This window comes from Malus sylvestris, chromosome 2 (genome assembly GCF_916048215.2).
Source record: "Malus sylvestris chromosome 2, drMalSylv7.2, whole genome shotgun sequence".
NCBI classification, from domain to species: domain Eukaryota; kingdom Viridiplantae; phylum Streptophyta; class Magnoliopsida; order Rosales; family Rosaceae; genus Malus; species Malus sylvestris.
Window position 1 is genome coordinate 32302388 of NC_062261.1, and position 13476 is coordinate 32315863.

Genomic DNA, 13476 nt, shown 5'->3' on the forward strand with positions numbered 1-13476 from the left:
CCTTTGTGTTCCTGGTCTCGCTATTGGCGTTGTAACAATAGAAGTGGAATCAAATCCTGTCTCCATGTGTCATTGTTCTAAAGAGACTACACGCAGATCTCGAAAGCCACAGTTGCCTGCCGTCGGGCAGACCCGCAATGTTTTAAATATTACACGTCTCAGTATTTTAGCCACGAGAGATTTTTCAGTGTGATCATTACATGAAGTGGTACATCATGTGTTTCTATATAAATAGTAGGTTATGTGTGTTAAAAGGTTAATAATTTAAAAATTAAAATTTTTCATCACTTGCATAAAAACACGTGGTGTACCATCCGTGTTTTCGTCACAACTAAAAATTTCTCTAGCGACGCCCACCATGTTGATGGAGAAAGATACGAGCTGACGATCCAGTGGTAAATAACAGATTACGAGATTTTTTTTAAATTAAAAATTGGAGGTCTTGGTTCGAAACTTACTATTGATGTGGAAACCAGACTTGTAACCAGAAAAAGACTGAAATGTTTCTGTGAATTTTTCCGATCATCAAAAAAAGATAAATAAACATAACTTATAACCGATTGTATCTCTTTAAAAAAAAAAAAAAAAAAAAAAAAACAGACACGAGAGAACACACCACGAATCCACGATGCGTACAAAAATTAGCAAAAGTCGTCCGTTTTATTTCCAACACGTCTTTGCCTCCCAATATAGAAACTGTTGTATTGGCGCGCTCTACCACCACCCCACCACCACCACAACTCAGACATTCCTCTGTAGCCATCGGTGCGAACTTCTTCTCTCTCTCTCTCTCTCTCTCTCTCTCTCTCTCTCTCTCTTACTTAGTGTTTCTCAGTTTCTGAATTTCATTGTATTTATATGTTGATTTTACTGATTCCAGTTCATTGGTTAATTGGTAGGCTTTCACTCCTTTGTGCCTGAATCATGTAATTTCCATCTTCTAATATTCATTTCAAATCATCTTAATTTTCATATTTTGCTCACATCTTCTCTCCCTCTCAGAAAAACCCCGCAGCCGCTGTATTGTATTTAGTTTGCAAATATTATTTTTTAGGGTTCCAGAAATTCGAAAAAATTGGTGTTGGTTTATTCTATGGCTAATGATATGCAAATTTTTGGTTTCTGTGAACTTCGGTTTTCTGCACGACTCTAGTGTAAGAGTTCAAAACTTAATTTAGATGTGAACATTACAACATGGCATACTGCGCACGGTCTTTTCGAGTTCAGTTGAGGCATTTCATCAAACACTTGGTGGGCCTGTCAGACATTTTCTTAGCCATGCCCTCGATGGCTTGTTGGCACCTCCAGGTCTTTTTTTTTTTTTTTTTTTTTCTTAAAGACACCAGCTGTCATCTGTACATAGCTCCGTTGAGTCTCGGTAGGATCTCATAGGATTCTTGTAGGACCATAAGAACCTTTTTTTCCAACTTCCGTAGGGTTCCCGGACCCAATATGTGCATTAATGGATCCTCCGTTACATATATAGATGATTTTTTGTATGCAATGATGAACCTTGAATGAGGACCTAAAGCGTAGACGGTTTTAATTGTTGAAATTCGTTATTCAGATGGTCTTAGAATTAAAGGCATCCTTAAAGTAGAAAGACCATATATTTGCATAGATGAATTTTTTGCGAAAGGTTCAACTTTTTTAACTTTAGAGCGTCTAATTTTCATATTCAAAACATCTCTAATTAGAAAAATGAGGGACAAGCTAAAGAGGGATGTGTGAGAGGTTAAAAATGGTGTGTGAAAATCAACTCTTTCTTCTAATACACAAAATGCTTATGGTCATTGAATTGTCCAAAAGTAGTAAATCAGGGATGACACAATTCGCATCAAGTGTGGCAGTGTGCTTGTATCTTGTTCTTATAAGGAGAAGTTTCGGTTCCTTCATCTCTTGTTCTCTGGTTATACAGTTTGATATGTTGCATTTACATGCATCCTATAGTTAGTCTATTGGGAGCATTTAGAGGAAATGTTGAATACTCGATACGAAAAGTTTATCGAGGCATAAAATCGGTGCAAAGGAGTTACATGGTAACATAAAGCGTAACTATTATTATTATTTTGCAGTAATCAATCAAGTTCTGCTATGCTTCTATGGTTACCTTTCATTTTTTTGGCTATTGAAATGATGCAGAATAATATCTAGGATATTATTTATGTTCTTATTTATTATGGAATTAAGATTATCTACTGGTGTTGATATTTCCTTACAGCCTATATATCAGTGGTTATTGCAGAAGTCTGAGGCAGAGAGGGAAATAAAGGGAGAAACGAAAGACTAACCACGGTGGCCACTATGTCAACGACATACATTTTCCCACAACTTTCTTCTCTTTTCGTCACATCAATGTCAGTGATTAGCTTCACAATATTAGCCGTGTATGGGTTCTTGGAGCTAAGAGAAAAGCACTTACACTATTCCAAGTTCTGGAATTCCGGTTCTAAAACCTTCGCTGTAAAGGAAATCAAACTATCTAGTAGAACAGGCATGCTGATAACTTATACTCCGGCATTTCTTGCAGCTGTGGCATCCTTTGTGATTTATCCTCAAGAGGATATCAGAATGCTGTTGTTGTCTTCGGCTCTGACAATTCACTTTTTGAAAAGGATTTTAGAGGTACTAGTACTACTTCCCCCCCCCCCCCCCCTTCCCCTTTATTTTTCTCTTTCCATGTATGGCCAAGAAATGCACAAGCTCACTTGATGATTTTTTTAGTATATAGTCTCCTCTAGCTAGAGGTCGCACTTGGTGCGATGGCAAGTGCCTTCGCCCATGAGCGGTAGGTCTCGGGTTCGAGACTTGGGAGTAGCCTCTCCATAAATGGGGGTAAGGCTAGCCGACATTCACCTTTCCCAGACCCTGCGTAAAGCGGGAGCCTTGTGCACTGGTTACGACCTTTATAGTCTCCTCTAGCTATATTAGTAAAGTAAAAAAAAAAACCCCGAGAACTAGAAGGTTTGTAGAAAAACACTTCAACAGCTCAATTGGAGAAACGAAAACCTTCATAAAAAATCACTTTGTCATGCTCTAATTGATTCTTGGTTATGAAATTCCTTTTGCGTTCCAATGTAAGCTGTATGTAAGTTGGGGTTTTCTCTAAAGTATTGAGTTTGAAGTGTTTTTTTCTTTCTAAAGTGTGATGTTATAAAGGACTTATACGTGAAAACCCTACCTAAAATGAGTCTGATATTTTATTGTTGCATGTAAACTGGTAAAACCCGGTAGCTAGGACTATTCAGCTCTATCCTCCAGGGAAGAAGTTTTAGCTTTTAAATATAGTTGGTATCATTAACAATAATTTCAACTATTATTCAAGTCACGGAAAATATGGCCTTTCGTGTTTTCTAGGTTCTTTTTGTTCACAAGTACAGCGGAGGAATGATCCTTGATAGTGCTGTTATCATCTCTCTTAGTTATGGTGTGTGTAATGCAAGCGTGACTTATGCTCAATCCTTAACGAAAGGGCTTCCAGAGCCATCAATCGATTTGAAGTACCTTGGCTGTCTGCTGTTTATACTGGGGATTTCTGGCAATTTCTACCATCACTGCCTTCTTTCGAGAATGAGGAGGTTACAGGGTGACAAGGAATATAAGATTCCCAAGGGTGGTTTGTTTGGAATCATTATATGCCCTCACTATCTCTTTGAAATCATAGGATTTGTAGGGGTTGCTCTTATTTCTCAAACTCTCTATGGATTCTCCTTCACCATAGGTTCAGCGTTATACTTGATCGCAAGAAGCTACGTGACGAGAAGATGGTATGTGTCCAAGTTTGAAGATTTTCCCAAAAATGTTAAGGCTCTCATTCCTTATGTTCTATAGATCAAATGTTTTGAATTTGATTGTAATCGTTTATGTATAAATGATCCGTTTGGCTACTTAAGGCCTAGTTCGGTATTGCTGTGCTTTTAGAAAAACTGCTTTATGCTCTGTTGTGAGAATAAACAATTGTAAAATGAAACAGTAAAGTGCTCGGTAAACTCTAGTTGTAAACCAATGTGTTAAGTATTTGGTAAATTTTTATATAAAACTGTTGTGAATGTATAAAATGACCAAAATGAGTATGGTGGTGGATGTGATCTTATCATGTTTATCTTTAGTTCTTATTTTTTTTCTTAATCTTTTTCTTCGTTGCCTCATTTTCTTCTTTCTTCATTGCCTCCACCTTGCATCTCTCCCATTTTTCTTCGTTGCCTCCGCCCTGCTTCTCTCCCACCAATCCATGGCTTCGCCCTCACTCAATGTAACACTATTGCTAATAGGCAAATCCAGTATCTGTTTTATGTTAGCAAACTGAAGTAACTACCAATATAGCAGTAAAATTAAGGATTTGGATCCTCTCCTGAGCTAATGGAGAGGTCCTTCTGCCCAACCATTGTGGGCCGTTGGATTATTATAACTTTAAAAAGATCTCCTTGTTTGTAGCCGTTTGGATAAAAATTCAATTGTCCAAAATGGTTGGTCAAGAGGAGAGGATCCAAATCCGTAAAAGACGTAAGGCGGATTGGTGAGCGACACGTAAGAACCTGCCCTTGGGTGGAGAGCCCACGGATGGTCTCTCCCATCCTTCTCTACCAACCCCCACCCTCACAAATTCCTCTTTTCCAGATCAAACCAAATACACTTGGCTTTGAGAAAGTCAATTGAAGCACCAAAAAACAAGAATTCAATCTGTTGTCATGTCCACAAAAGTTAAGACATTCTGCTTGAGGGATTTTTCCATTACAACAGCAGAATTCATTACCAAATTAGTAATATAATCAAAAAGCATGGTAACTATTTTGTAGTATGAGATGACTTGAAGCTACACTCTGCATCGTCTTCGTCGAGCGTAAGTGCGTATCTGCACGTCACCCTTGGACTCCTTACGATCACGGCAGAGTGGGCTCCCACAGAGACATTGAAACGCAGTCATAGGATGATCACGCTCACGAAAGTCAATGCCATAGTCCTGCAACAACAGAGACATATGAAAGCTGGACCTTGATGCCAAACAAACACTAATAACATATATGTGTATATATATCATATATTGGTGAACCCCTCCTACCCAAGTGAGCTCCTCCATAGCAGCAATGTTTCTTGTTGTGAAAAGGGCAAGCTGCAAGAAGGAAAAAAAAAAAACAAGCAAGCTCGTGTTTACTGTATCCGTATGAAGAAATGCATTGACTAGTTCTAGTCGTAAAAACAAGATTGAAAGGACGAGGTCATTAATTGTTTAGAAATCATACATGATAATAGTGACGATCCGGGGTCTCCACTTCAACAGGAATCTCAACCAAGGTAGCATCAGAACACCTGAACAATAAATGTACTATTAATATACAATCAAGATACTGAAGAATAAAAACCGTTCAGGTATATATATACTCGACTGACACTGAGACAGCTTGAATGAGAAACATGGTGTTTCAATAAAGAAATTATAATACACTCTGAGATTGAATGATTCTTGTCCATGATCGTATTAATTACCATTCATTTAGTTTATTGAATGCTACACATTCGTCCAATATTTCAGATATTTATATTGCAGGATAAAGTTTGAATTTGTATTTGTACAACAGATTAGTCACTGGACGATAGCGGAACTTTTAAGTTTGCATGCAATCTACGACAGAATAAAGAAACTGGGCAGTCCACAGAGAAGATTTCATGTTCATGCCCAAGATATTTGTAGGGGAGTCCTGTTATGGAACCGGTTATCTTTGGCAGCGGATAAAGAAACTGAAAACCAGGTAAAGGAACAGCAGCGAGTAAAGAAACTGGAAACAACGTAAAGGAACAGCAACTATTATCATCGTTGTTGATCAAGTGCATCAGATTTTCTTCCTATAAATGTATATAAATGTGTCTATATTAAGCTAACATTACTTCGCCCGTAATAGTGCAAGTAGATATATCCAGTAAGAGGCAGAAATATTTTTACCATCAGCAGAAATAGAATATTGTTTCATCCCCTGCGGCGAAAAGCAAACTTGAAAAGCAAGAAAAGAAACACCAAACAATAATTATTATAACAAAAAAGTTCAACGTTGGCGGAAGGGGGAGGAGGAAGTGTTCTGTGTATATAGAGTATGAATGTTCACCTGTGATTGATAAATCTTGCAACATTTCCATAAACAGTAGCGTCCAAGCAAAGTGCCTCTTCATCTTTCAAGACACCCTTCATACCCCAGCCCGCATCTAGTGGCACTGCGTAGTATGCATGCTTCTTACCAGTACTTGGCACATTTCGCTCATGTAGTTCTGTGTTGGTTAATATCTCTCCAACATACTCACAAACAAAAGCTCCTCTTGGCAAGTCCTCCAGTGTTCGAAGACCCCATCCTTTCCCTTCGGGTGTCAAAAATACCTGGAACATATAAACAACCACTCAAATGACTCTAGCATTTACAACTTACAACTGAAACTTACAGAGAATAACCTAACCTGCAACTTCCCGCTGATGCCTTGCTGAACAATCCGGTTTCCACAGTTCTTATTGCATCCACATGTATGCCAACACTCCTTAATAAATTTATGTAACAAATGGCCTTTGCATGCCACAGAACTCTTCTCGTACTTAGACTTTTCGAGAGGGCACTCTCTACAATAGAAGCAGTGGTGTTGTATAGGTTCCCGCTTCAAGGCTATACATTTTTCCAGAAACATCTCTTTGACCAATCCTCCTGGTGTGTAAGCAAACTGACCCCCAGTTTCAGAAGCACAGACACAAGGCATGGGTGATGTCAGACAATCCCCATAACAACGTGAATAGCAACCGTCATGAGACATACGACCAAGTGAAAATTTCACAGAGGCATTCTTATAAACTAAACTCTGACGGATGTAAAGAAAGTTTGGCAGATCTTCAACATTTTTTCCATCCTCCAAGGAAATTTTCACTCTCTCCTCACCTCTAGTTATGTCTTCAATATAAACACCGGATTTTATTACTCCAATGGAAGAATGGCAGTCATGAGCAGCCTCCTCCAACTTGCGTAATTTTGGAGATTTCTGGCCTTGGAAGATCACTAATCTCTTTGCCGAATCACCACAGATGCTCTCAATATCCGTACTAGAAAAACCAATTAAGCGGTGAAGATCATTAAAACAACCAAAAGCTATATGCTTGGGTATATGGGGAACGACCTTGATAAGATTCTGAAATACAAATAATTCGCTCGGGGAACTTAGAGTATTGCAATCATTGCCTTGATAATGAGATTCAAGAACATCTTGTGCATCAGAATTCTTTAACTCTGCTACATCTCTGGAAATTGTACTTTCATCAAAAGTGGAATCAAATCCTGTCTCCACCAAGCATTCTCTGACCCCGTACGATTTCATGCATGTTTCTTCCAATAATTCTAGAGCTTCATCAGAATGTGGAAGATCGAAATCAGAATGTAGAGAAGGGTGACAAATCAAAGACATTTCGAGCTCTCCCTTTGGAGGAGATGATTCAACATCAAACAGCGACAAATCTAAAACAGTTCCTCTACTGTCCACAGTGGATGATTTCACTTCCAAGAACTTCAAGCCATCGTCATCAAAGTCTGAACAACTATCTTCACACATCATATTGAGACTTTCTTCCTGCTGTGTGTTGCGATTACATACAGGACTGAAGTTATTCCCACTGTCTAAAACCTCTCCCTCTTGGAGTCTCCGGCGACTTCTTCTCACAAGTGGTTGAGAGTCTTCAGATTCCTCAGAATCCTCATTCTGATGTGCCATTTTTGATGGAGTTTCTGCAAGGCAAGGTGTGGCGCATTTCAAAGGGGACAATGCTTGTTTTGTCTGTTGCCTTGTGCAATATCTCTTGATTGGAATTTGAACATCTTCAGTTTTACCATGAGATGGCGCTGCTTTGTTCTTACGTTTCACAGCCTGGCACAAAATTATATGAAACACGAAAACACTAGAATATAAGAATGCAAATGGGAAAAGAAAAAGAACTATAATTTCTATAAATGCCGTCTGCGTTGTCAACGAGAGCTCCATGACATGAAACTTCACAACCACGAATCAAAAAGTACTCACCTTTGATTCACATATCGAAACTCCTTTGCCCTTTTGTTCGGCTATCTAAGTAATGAAGCATGAGGACCAAGCATAAGCATAACGTACACGTAGAAATGAAGCGCGAAAAAAGAAACGATTTAGTTGAAACATTTTCATAGTTCCCTCCTATGACATATATACAAGATGAGAGTAATTAAAGACGAAATCTAATAATAATAACAACCATTCAACAAGCCAAACATCCCATGACAAAATTCGATAAGGAAAACAATGCTACCTCTTCGTCTGCCTCTGCCTCTTCCTCTTCCTCTTCCTCTTCCTTGTTGTTGTCAGTGTCACCTTCCAATAAAAACTCAAGCAGCACTCTGTGATTGTCCTCCACAATAAGCTCCCAGTTGTTCTCATACAATTTCAGAAGTTCCTTAACCCCCGCCCTCGTTCGAACTCCCGAAATGCCAAACTCCTTCATTGCACGGCAGGCATCAGCCGCCATCTTTCGATTTTTCTTCGGCATTGGCGGCATGGGTACTTAACTTCTTTAAGCTGTAACTGTCACATCCAAAAGAACCCAAATTAAAATTACTAACCCTCAATGAATTATACTGGAGCGAGTGACTGGAAAATTCAACTAAATCACCATAATTTGATCCAAAAAATGGCAAATAAATTTGTGAAAAATGACCTGAATCACTCTGTAACGCCAACAAATAGAGAGAAAGCAAAAAGATTCAAACTTTGAACCCCCAAAAGAGAAACAAATTAAACGATGAAGCAGCAACTGGGAATGAAGAAAGAAGCCATTTTACAAATTAATAACCACACAAATGAATAGTACATACATACATATATATATATGTATGTATGTATGTATGTATATATATAATGATGCGGGAAAGGAGAGTTTGTATGTATACCTCTGTTATATATGAAATGAAGAACTCAGTGACTCTCACTGTCAGCAGTGCTTGTAAGCTTGTCTTTCTCTCTCCTCTCTGCTCTCTCGACTATGTCTGAGGAAAGAAGGAAGAAGTTCAAGTCTCCAGACTCAGAGAGAGAGAGAGAGAGGTGTTGATGAAATGTGAAATTAGAAAAAAAATTGAAAGTGAACCGATCATACTTTGTAATATATAATTTAATTATTAATAATTAATTATTACTTTAAACATTAATTAATGTATTTATTTTCTATTTACAAATTACTTACGGGTTGATTAAGATATTTACAAAAAGAACTTTAACGAAAAGTTTCCGGTACTGTTTATTTTAACAAAAAATCACATTTTTACACTAAAAAGTCAATCTTAGTACTATTTATTTTACCCTTTATTTTGTTCTTATCATTAAAACTCAAAGTTTTCAAATCATTTTCATTAGTTTTCTTATTTACAAATGGCTTAAATCTATTTTATTAAAAGAAGAGGGCTTGTCAACTTTTTGCTCCCTTTTCTTCTTATTTTGCCCTCACTTTTGACGTGAGGAGGGCAAAATAGTAATTTTGTATTTTTTGAACTTTTTTTTTCTTCCTATTTTACCCTTACTTTTGATACACAATATTTACATAAGGAGGGCAAAATAGTTTGTATCAAAATATTTACATAAGATAAAAAATATGTACTTATTAAGAGAAATTGTCCTACCATCATTTTTTCATACACGTAAGTGAAATCATTATGTTTTTTTGGTAGTTTGAATGAACTGAAGCGGTTGCGCTTGAGGAGAACATATGAGGAGGTGGACGGTTAAAGAGGCTTTAATTTTGTACATTTTGATAAAATGATAATTATATTCTTATTTTTTCTATTTTACTCATATTTTAAAAAAAAAATGACAATCATATATTTATTTTATTCACACATATAAAATGTATGCTCACTGCTAATGTGAAGTAATGGACTGATGGTTGTTGTACTTTGTCCTGCGCTGCCAGAGCCAGTTTATATTTTCTATTTGAAATTTCATCATTAAGGTGACAGTGATTTTTTTCTATATTAACCGTTAGATGTATTTTAATCTGACGATTAAGAAAGAATTTCTGGGGATTTTAACAACAATCCCGGTGGCTTGTGGTTGTGGCCCGTGTGGGGTTTCATGCAAACAAACATTCTCACAATTTTAAATGAAGCTAAAGAACAATCTCTATCCTTCATTCTCTTGTCATGAAATTTAAGGTGAATTTTCCACACAATTTTTGTGTTCTTATGTTCATTTTTGTTTATTTTTATTTCTTTTTTTTATACAAAGAAGCAGAGAAATAAATTGGTATCGAACTTATTAATTATGAGATTCGAAATTCCAATATAAGATTAAAAAAAAGTTGTGGTCTTATCGTAAAATTATTTGACAATATTGAAATATTTCAATTATTTATCAGAACATGCAAGGTCATTTTTTTCCTTGACATGACATCAAGAAACTCTAAGAATATAGGAAACCTATCTAATCCCCATATGGATCAGATTATGCGTCTCGTGGAGTAAGTATGGTCGATTTCAACAAGGTCTATAAACGTTGCCTATCATTCTAGAGCTTAATAGGATGTGGTAACATTGTTGATCCGTTTGGATGACTTAGTTCGATCGGAGCCGTTGACTCCATAACAGGACTTCTGAGATATTTATTTATCAATCTGCCTTACTCCGACCCAATAAAATTCATCATTCACGCGCCTATTAGTTGTCAACGTTTTACACACTCCTAAGACAAACCCTAAATACACAATAGATAACAAAGAATACTCAAGCTTGAACCAAAAACAAAATATGCAAAATTGTTCTTAGTATTTGGTTTTTCAATGAAAAGGGTGGAGATAGTATACTTTGTGGTAATCTTCATCTTCGTTTTCTTTGAGAATTCGTCCTCAATTTATAGATGTTTAAGTGTCTCACAAAAGACATGTCTAATCATTAGAATTTAATTTCAAACTTCTTAAACATTGTTCTAAAATTCATGACTAGAGCCATTTAGGCCTCGTCTAGGTGCTAGGTGGCTAGCTACCACTCCGATTAATCTTTAGGTGTCTAAAAATTAAGAATTCATGCATAGAGCTACCTACGCGCTCACTTAGGTTGTGACTCTCACTTAGGCAGAAAATGGATAATTTTCATCATGCATTTTACATTTTAAAAAAAAATCATAAGATACTTGTTGAATATTTGAGTGAACACTCATTATATGATTGTTTCTCATGTTTTCATTATATTTTAATACTTTGTAATTTATATATCATTCTATTTTGCAATTTATGTATCCTAATACAATTTTGTATTTTTTAAGTCTAAGTAACCTTTATTTATATGTTACTAATAAATTTAATTTTTTTTTAACAAACGATATTATATACATTAGGGGGAGGGGATCACTTAGCCTCACAATATGAGCTAGCAATAATGTAGAATTGAACATACGACCTCTCACTTACAAGTGAAGAGGAATACCATTAGACTGTAATACTAAATGGTGTTACTAATAAATTTAATTAAAATAAAATAAACCGCCTAAGCCCCCATTTAGGCCTGCCTAGACGCCTAGGCTAGCCCCTGCCTACTGCTCATGTAACATCCCACATCGACCAACGGAGATGGGGTGATGTATGTACATGTCCACCTTCTATAGCACGAGACATTTTGGGGACTTACGCCACGCCCTCACGATTTTGTTTTTGAAAACTCATACGAGAACTTTTTAGTGGGTCACCCATCCTGGGAATGCTCTCGCCTGAACTCGCTTAACTTCAGAGTTCCAATAGAATCCGAAGCCAGTGAGTCCCCAAAAGGCCTCATGCTATAGAAGGTGGGCATGTACATATAAGGCACATCACCCTCTCTCTGTTAGTCGATGTGGGATGTTACAGCTCGACTAACACTAAGCGCCTTTAGAACCTTGCTTAAACATGTATTTATAATGATTTTAATATTACATAGAAGTATCAAAGCTTTAGCCACTCAGAGTCTGGTGGTGTTCCTCTTCATTTGAAAGTAAAAGGTCTTATGTTCGAATCTCATGGATAACAAATTCGATACCAAATTAAGTTGCCCATTGTGTGGCTTAGTCGAACTCCCCCTCTTTCTAGTGTAAAAATATTGATGTACTTAAAAAAAAAAAAAATGTATCAAAGCTTTAAACCAAATAGACACGACTCGTCCTCCGAAGGGATGCGACCAGTAGCCCAATTTCTCCTACCGGTAAAATCATTCTAAAAACTTTTATCAATACTCCACCATTTTCAAAATTAATCAAAATGCTCTAAGAACCTTGAGATTTTCTTGTAAGCATTGCCAAAGTGTCTTATTGGCTTCAAATCTCCGACCGCATATGCCAAAGTGTTGTATGATTTTGAACTTGGGACCACATATGATTGAACCGGACATATATAGTCACCAACAACCTCAAAAGCCTTTTAATATATTTTCAAGGTAAACTGCCGATTTAGTCTCTAAATTATTAACTTAGTAAAAATAAGTCTTTAAATTCATCAAAATTGTCAATTGCATCCCTAATATTATATTGAAAGCTATTTTATCCAATTTATCGTCAACTTAAGTCACATTACACATTTAGAGGGTAATGTTATCATTTTCTTGCTTATGAGACCTTAATATTGCATATATGTTGCGAATTTAGTATTTATCCTCCTCAAATTAAGTCCATATGATATTTCTCATGAAAAATAGGTCCTTAAACTATGTAAAACTACCAATTTACCTTTCAAAGTGTAGCACATGCAAGACATGTAACTTAAATTGATGAAAAATTAAATAGAATAGCTTTGAAACTGTAATCAATTTGGATTTCAAAAGATTTTAAAAAACTTTTTTAAGTGACAGATTTCAAAGGATTATAGAATATTTACAACTTTGAAATGGATTTTTAAGGATTCTTATGGACTTTGATTAAAGATTTGAAAGGATTCTTATGGACTTTGATTTATGATTTGAATGGATTTTGAGAGACTCTCTTGTCATTTTAAAATTAATTTTAAATAAAAATAAGATTAAAATTTGAATAAATAATGAAGAGCTGTGTTCAATTCTCCCAAGTAACCCCAATCCTCCATGATCCTCCACTAGCAGGAAAGTTCAGAAGGATTCCAAGGGTAGATAAAATGGTTGGGTTGAGGGATTCCCGTGTATATTCAAGTCAACATAATGAACTCGATATACTTGGAATTAAGACCATGATATATCATATAATAATAGTAGAAAAGAAGACAAGAGGACAATTAAATAGTTAAGAAATTGTATAATTGAATCAAATTCTATAAACCAAAATAATAATTTGATTAAAAAACAAAATAGACAGCAAACCCAGGTGAGAGATCACATTCAGGACCTTGTTGGGTGGGTGGCCAAGACGCCGGAAGGAAGTATGGAAGGATGGTTTCCTAGAGAAAATGGAGAGTGTGAAAGAAAGCTCGAGTTGCAGAATTGAGAGAGAGAGAAAGAAAGCGTGGGGATTGAA

At 36.4% G+C, this 13476-nt stretch overlaps 2 protein-coding genes across 7 annotated transcripts; one reads left to right on the plus strand and one right to left on the minus strand.

Moving 5' to 3' along the window:
- Nucleotides 1-600: 600 nt before the first annotated feature.
- Nucleotides 601-4039, plus strand: LOC126613818 (uncharacterized). 5 transcript variants are annotated; one of them, XM_050281422.1, is made up of 4 exons: nt 642-765; nt 900-926; nt 2246-2625; nt 3358-4039. In XM_050281422.1, exons 3-4 carry the CDS (start codon nt 2305-2307, stop codon nt 3829-3831), a joined length of 795 nt encoding a protein of 264 aa, XP_050137379.1. In that variant the 5' UTR covers nt 642-765; nt 900-926; nt 2246-2304; the 3' UTR covers nt 3832-4039. The 5 variants fall into 5 exon arrangements, with proteins under 5 accessions (XP_050137376.1, XP_050137375.1, XP_050137377.1 ...); XM_050281421.1 differs by having other exon boundaries at nt 643-765; nt 2234-2625; XM_050281419.1 differs by lacking the exon at nt 900-926 and having other exon boundaries at nt 601-765; nt 2222-2625.
- A 599-nt stretch (nt 4040-4638) lies between these two features.
- LOC126586018 (probable inactive histone-lysine N-methyltransferase SUVR2) lies at nt 4639-9091 on the minus strand. Of its 2 annotated transcripts, XM_050250698.1 has the most exons (8): nt 8934-9091; nt 8297-8568; nt 8038-8082; nt 6442-7884; nt 6099-6364; nt 5241-5307; nt 5060-5110; nt 4639-4960 (listed from the first exon to the last, which is right to left on the minus strand). In XM_050250698.1, exons 2-8 carry the CDS (start codon nt 8540-8542, stop codon nt 4814-4816), a joined length of 2265 nt encoding a protein of 754 aa, XP_050106655.1. In that variant the 5' UTR covers nt 8543-8568; nt 8934-9091; the 3' UTR covers nt 4639-4813. The 2 variants fall into 2 exon arrangements, with proteins under 2 accessions (XP_050106655.1, XP_050106664.1); XM_050250707.1 differs by lacking the exon at nt 8038-8082.
- Nucleotides 9092-13476: the final 4385 nt, after the last annotated feature.

Coding starts and splice junctions, on each gene's coding strand:
- LOC126613818 (XM_050281419.1), top strand. CDS start 2,305: ATGTCAACGACATACATTTTCCCACAACTTTCTTCTCTTTTCGTCACA. Junction 2,626..3,357: donor TTTTGAAAAGGATTTTAGAG/GTACTAGTACTA, acceptor CGTGTTTTCTAG/GTTCTTTTTGTTCACAAGTA.
- LOC126586018 (XM_050250698.1), bottom strand. CDS start 8,542: ATGCCGCCAATGCCGAAGAAAAATCGAAAGATGGCGGCTGATGCCTGC. Junction 7,885..8,037: donor TTTCGATATGTGAATCAAAG/GTGAGTACTTTT, acceptor ATTTTGTGCCAG/GCTGTGAAACGTAAGAACAA. Junction 5,111..5,240: donor CGGATCGTCACTATTATCAT/GTATGATTTCTA, acceptor TCCTTCTTGCAG/CTTGCCCTTTTCACAACAAG.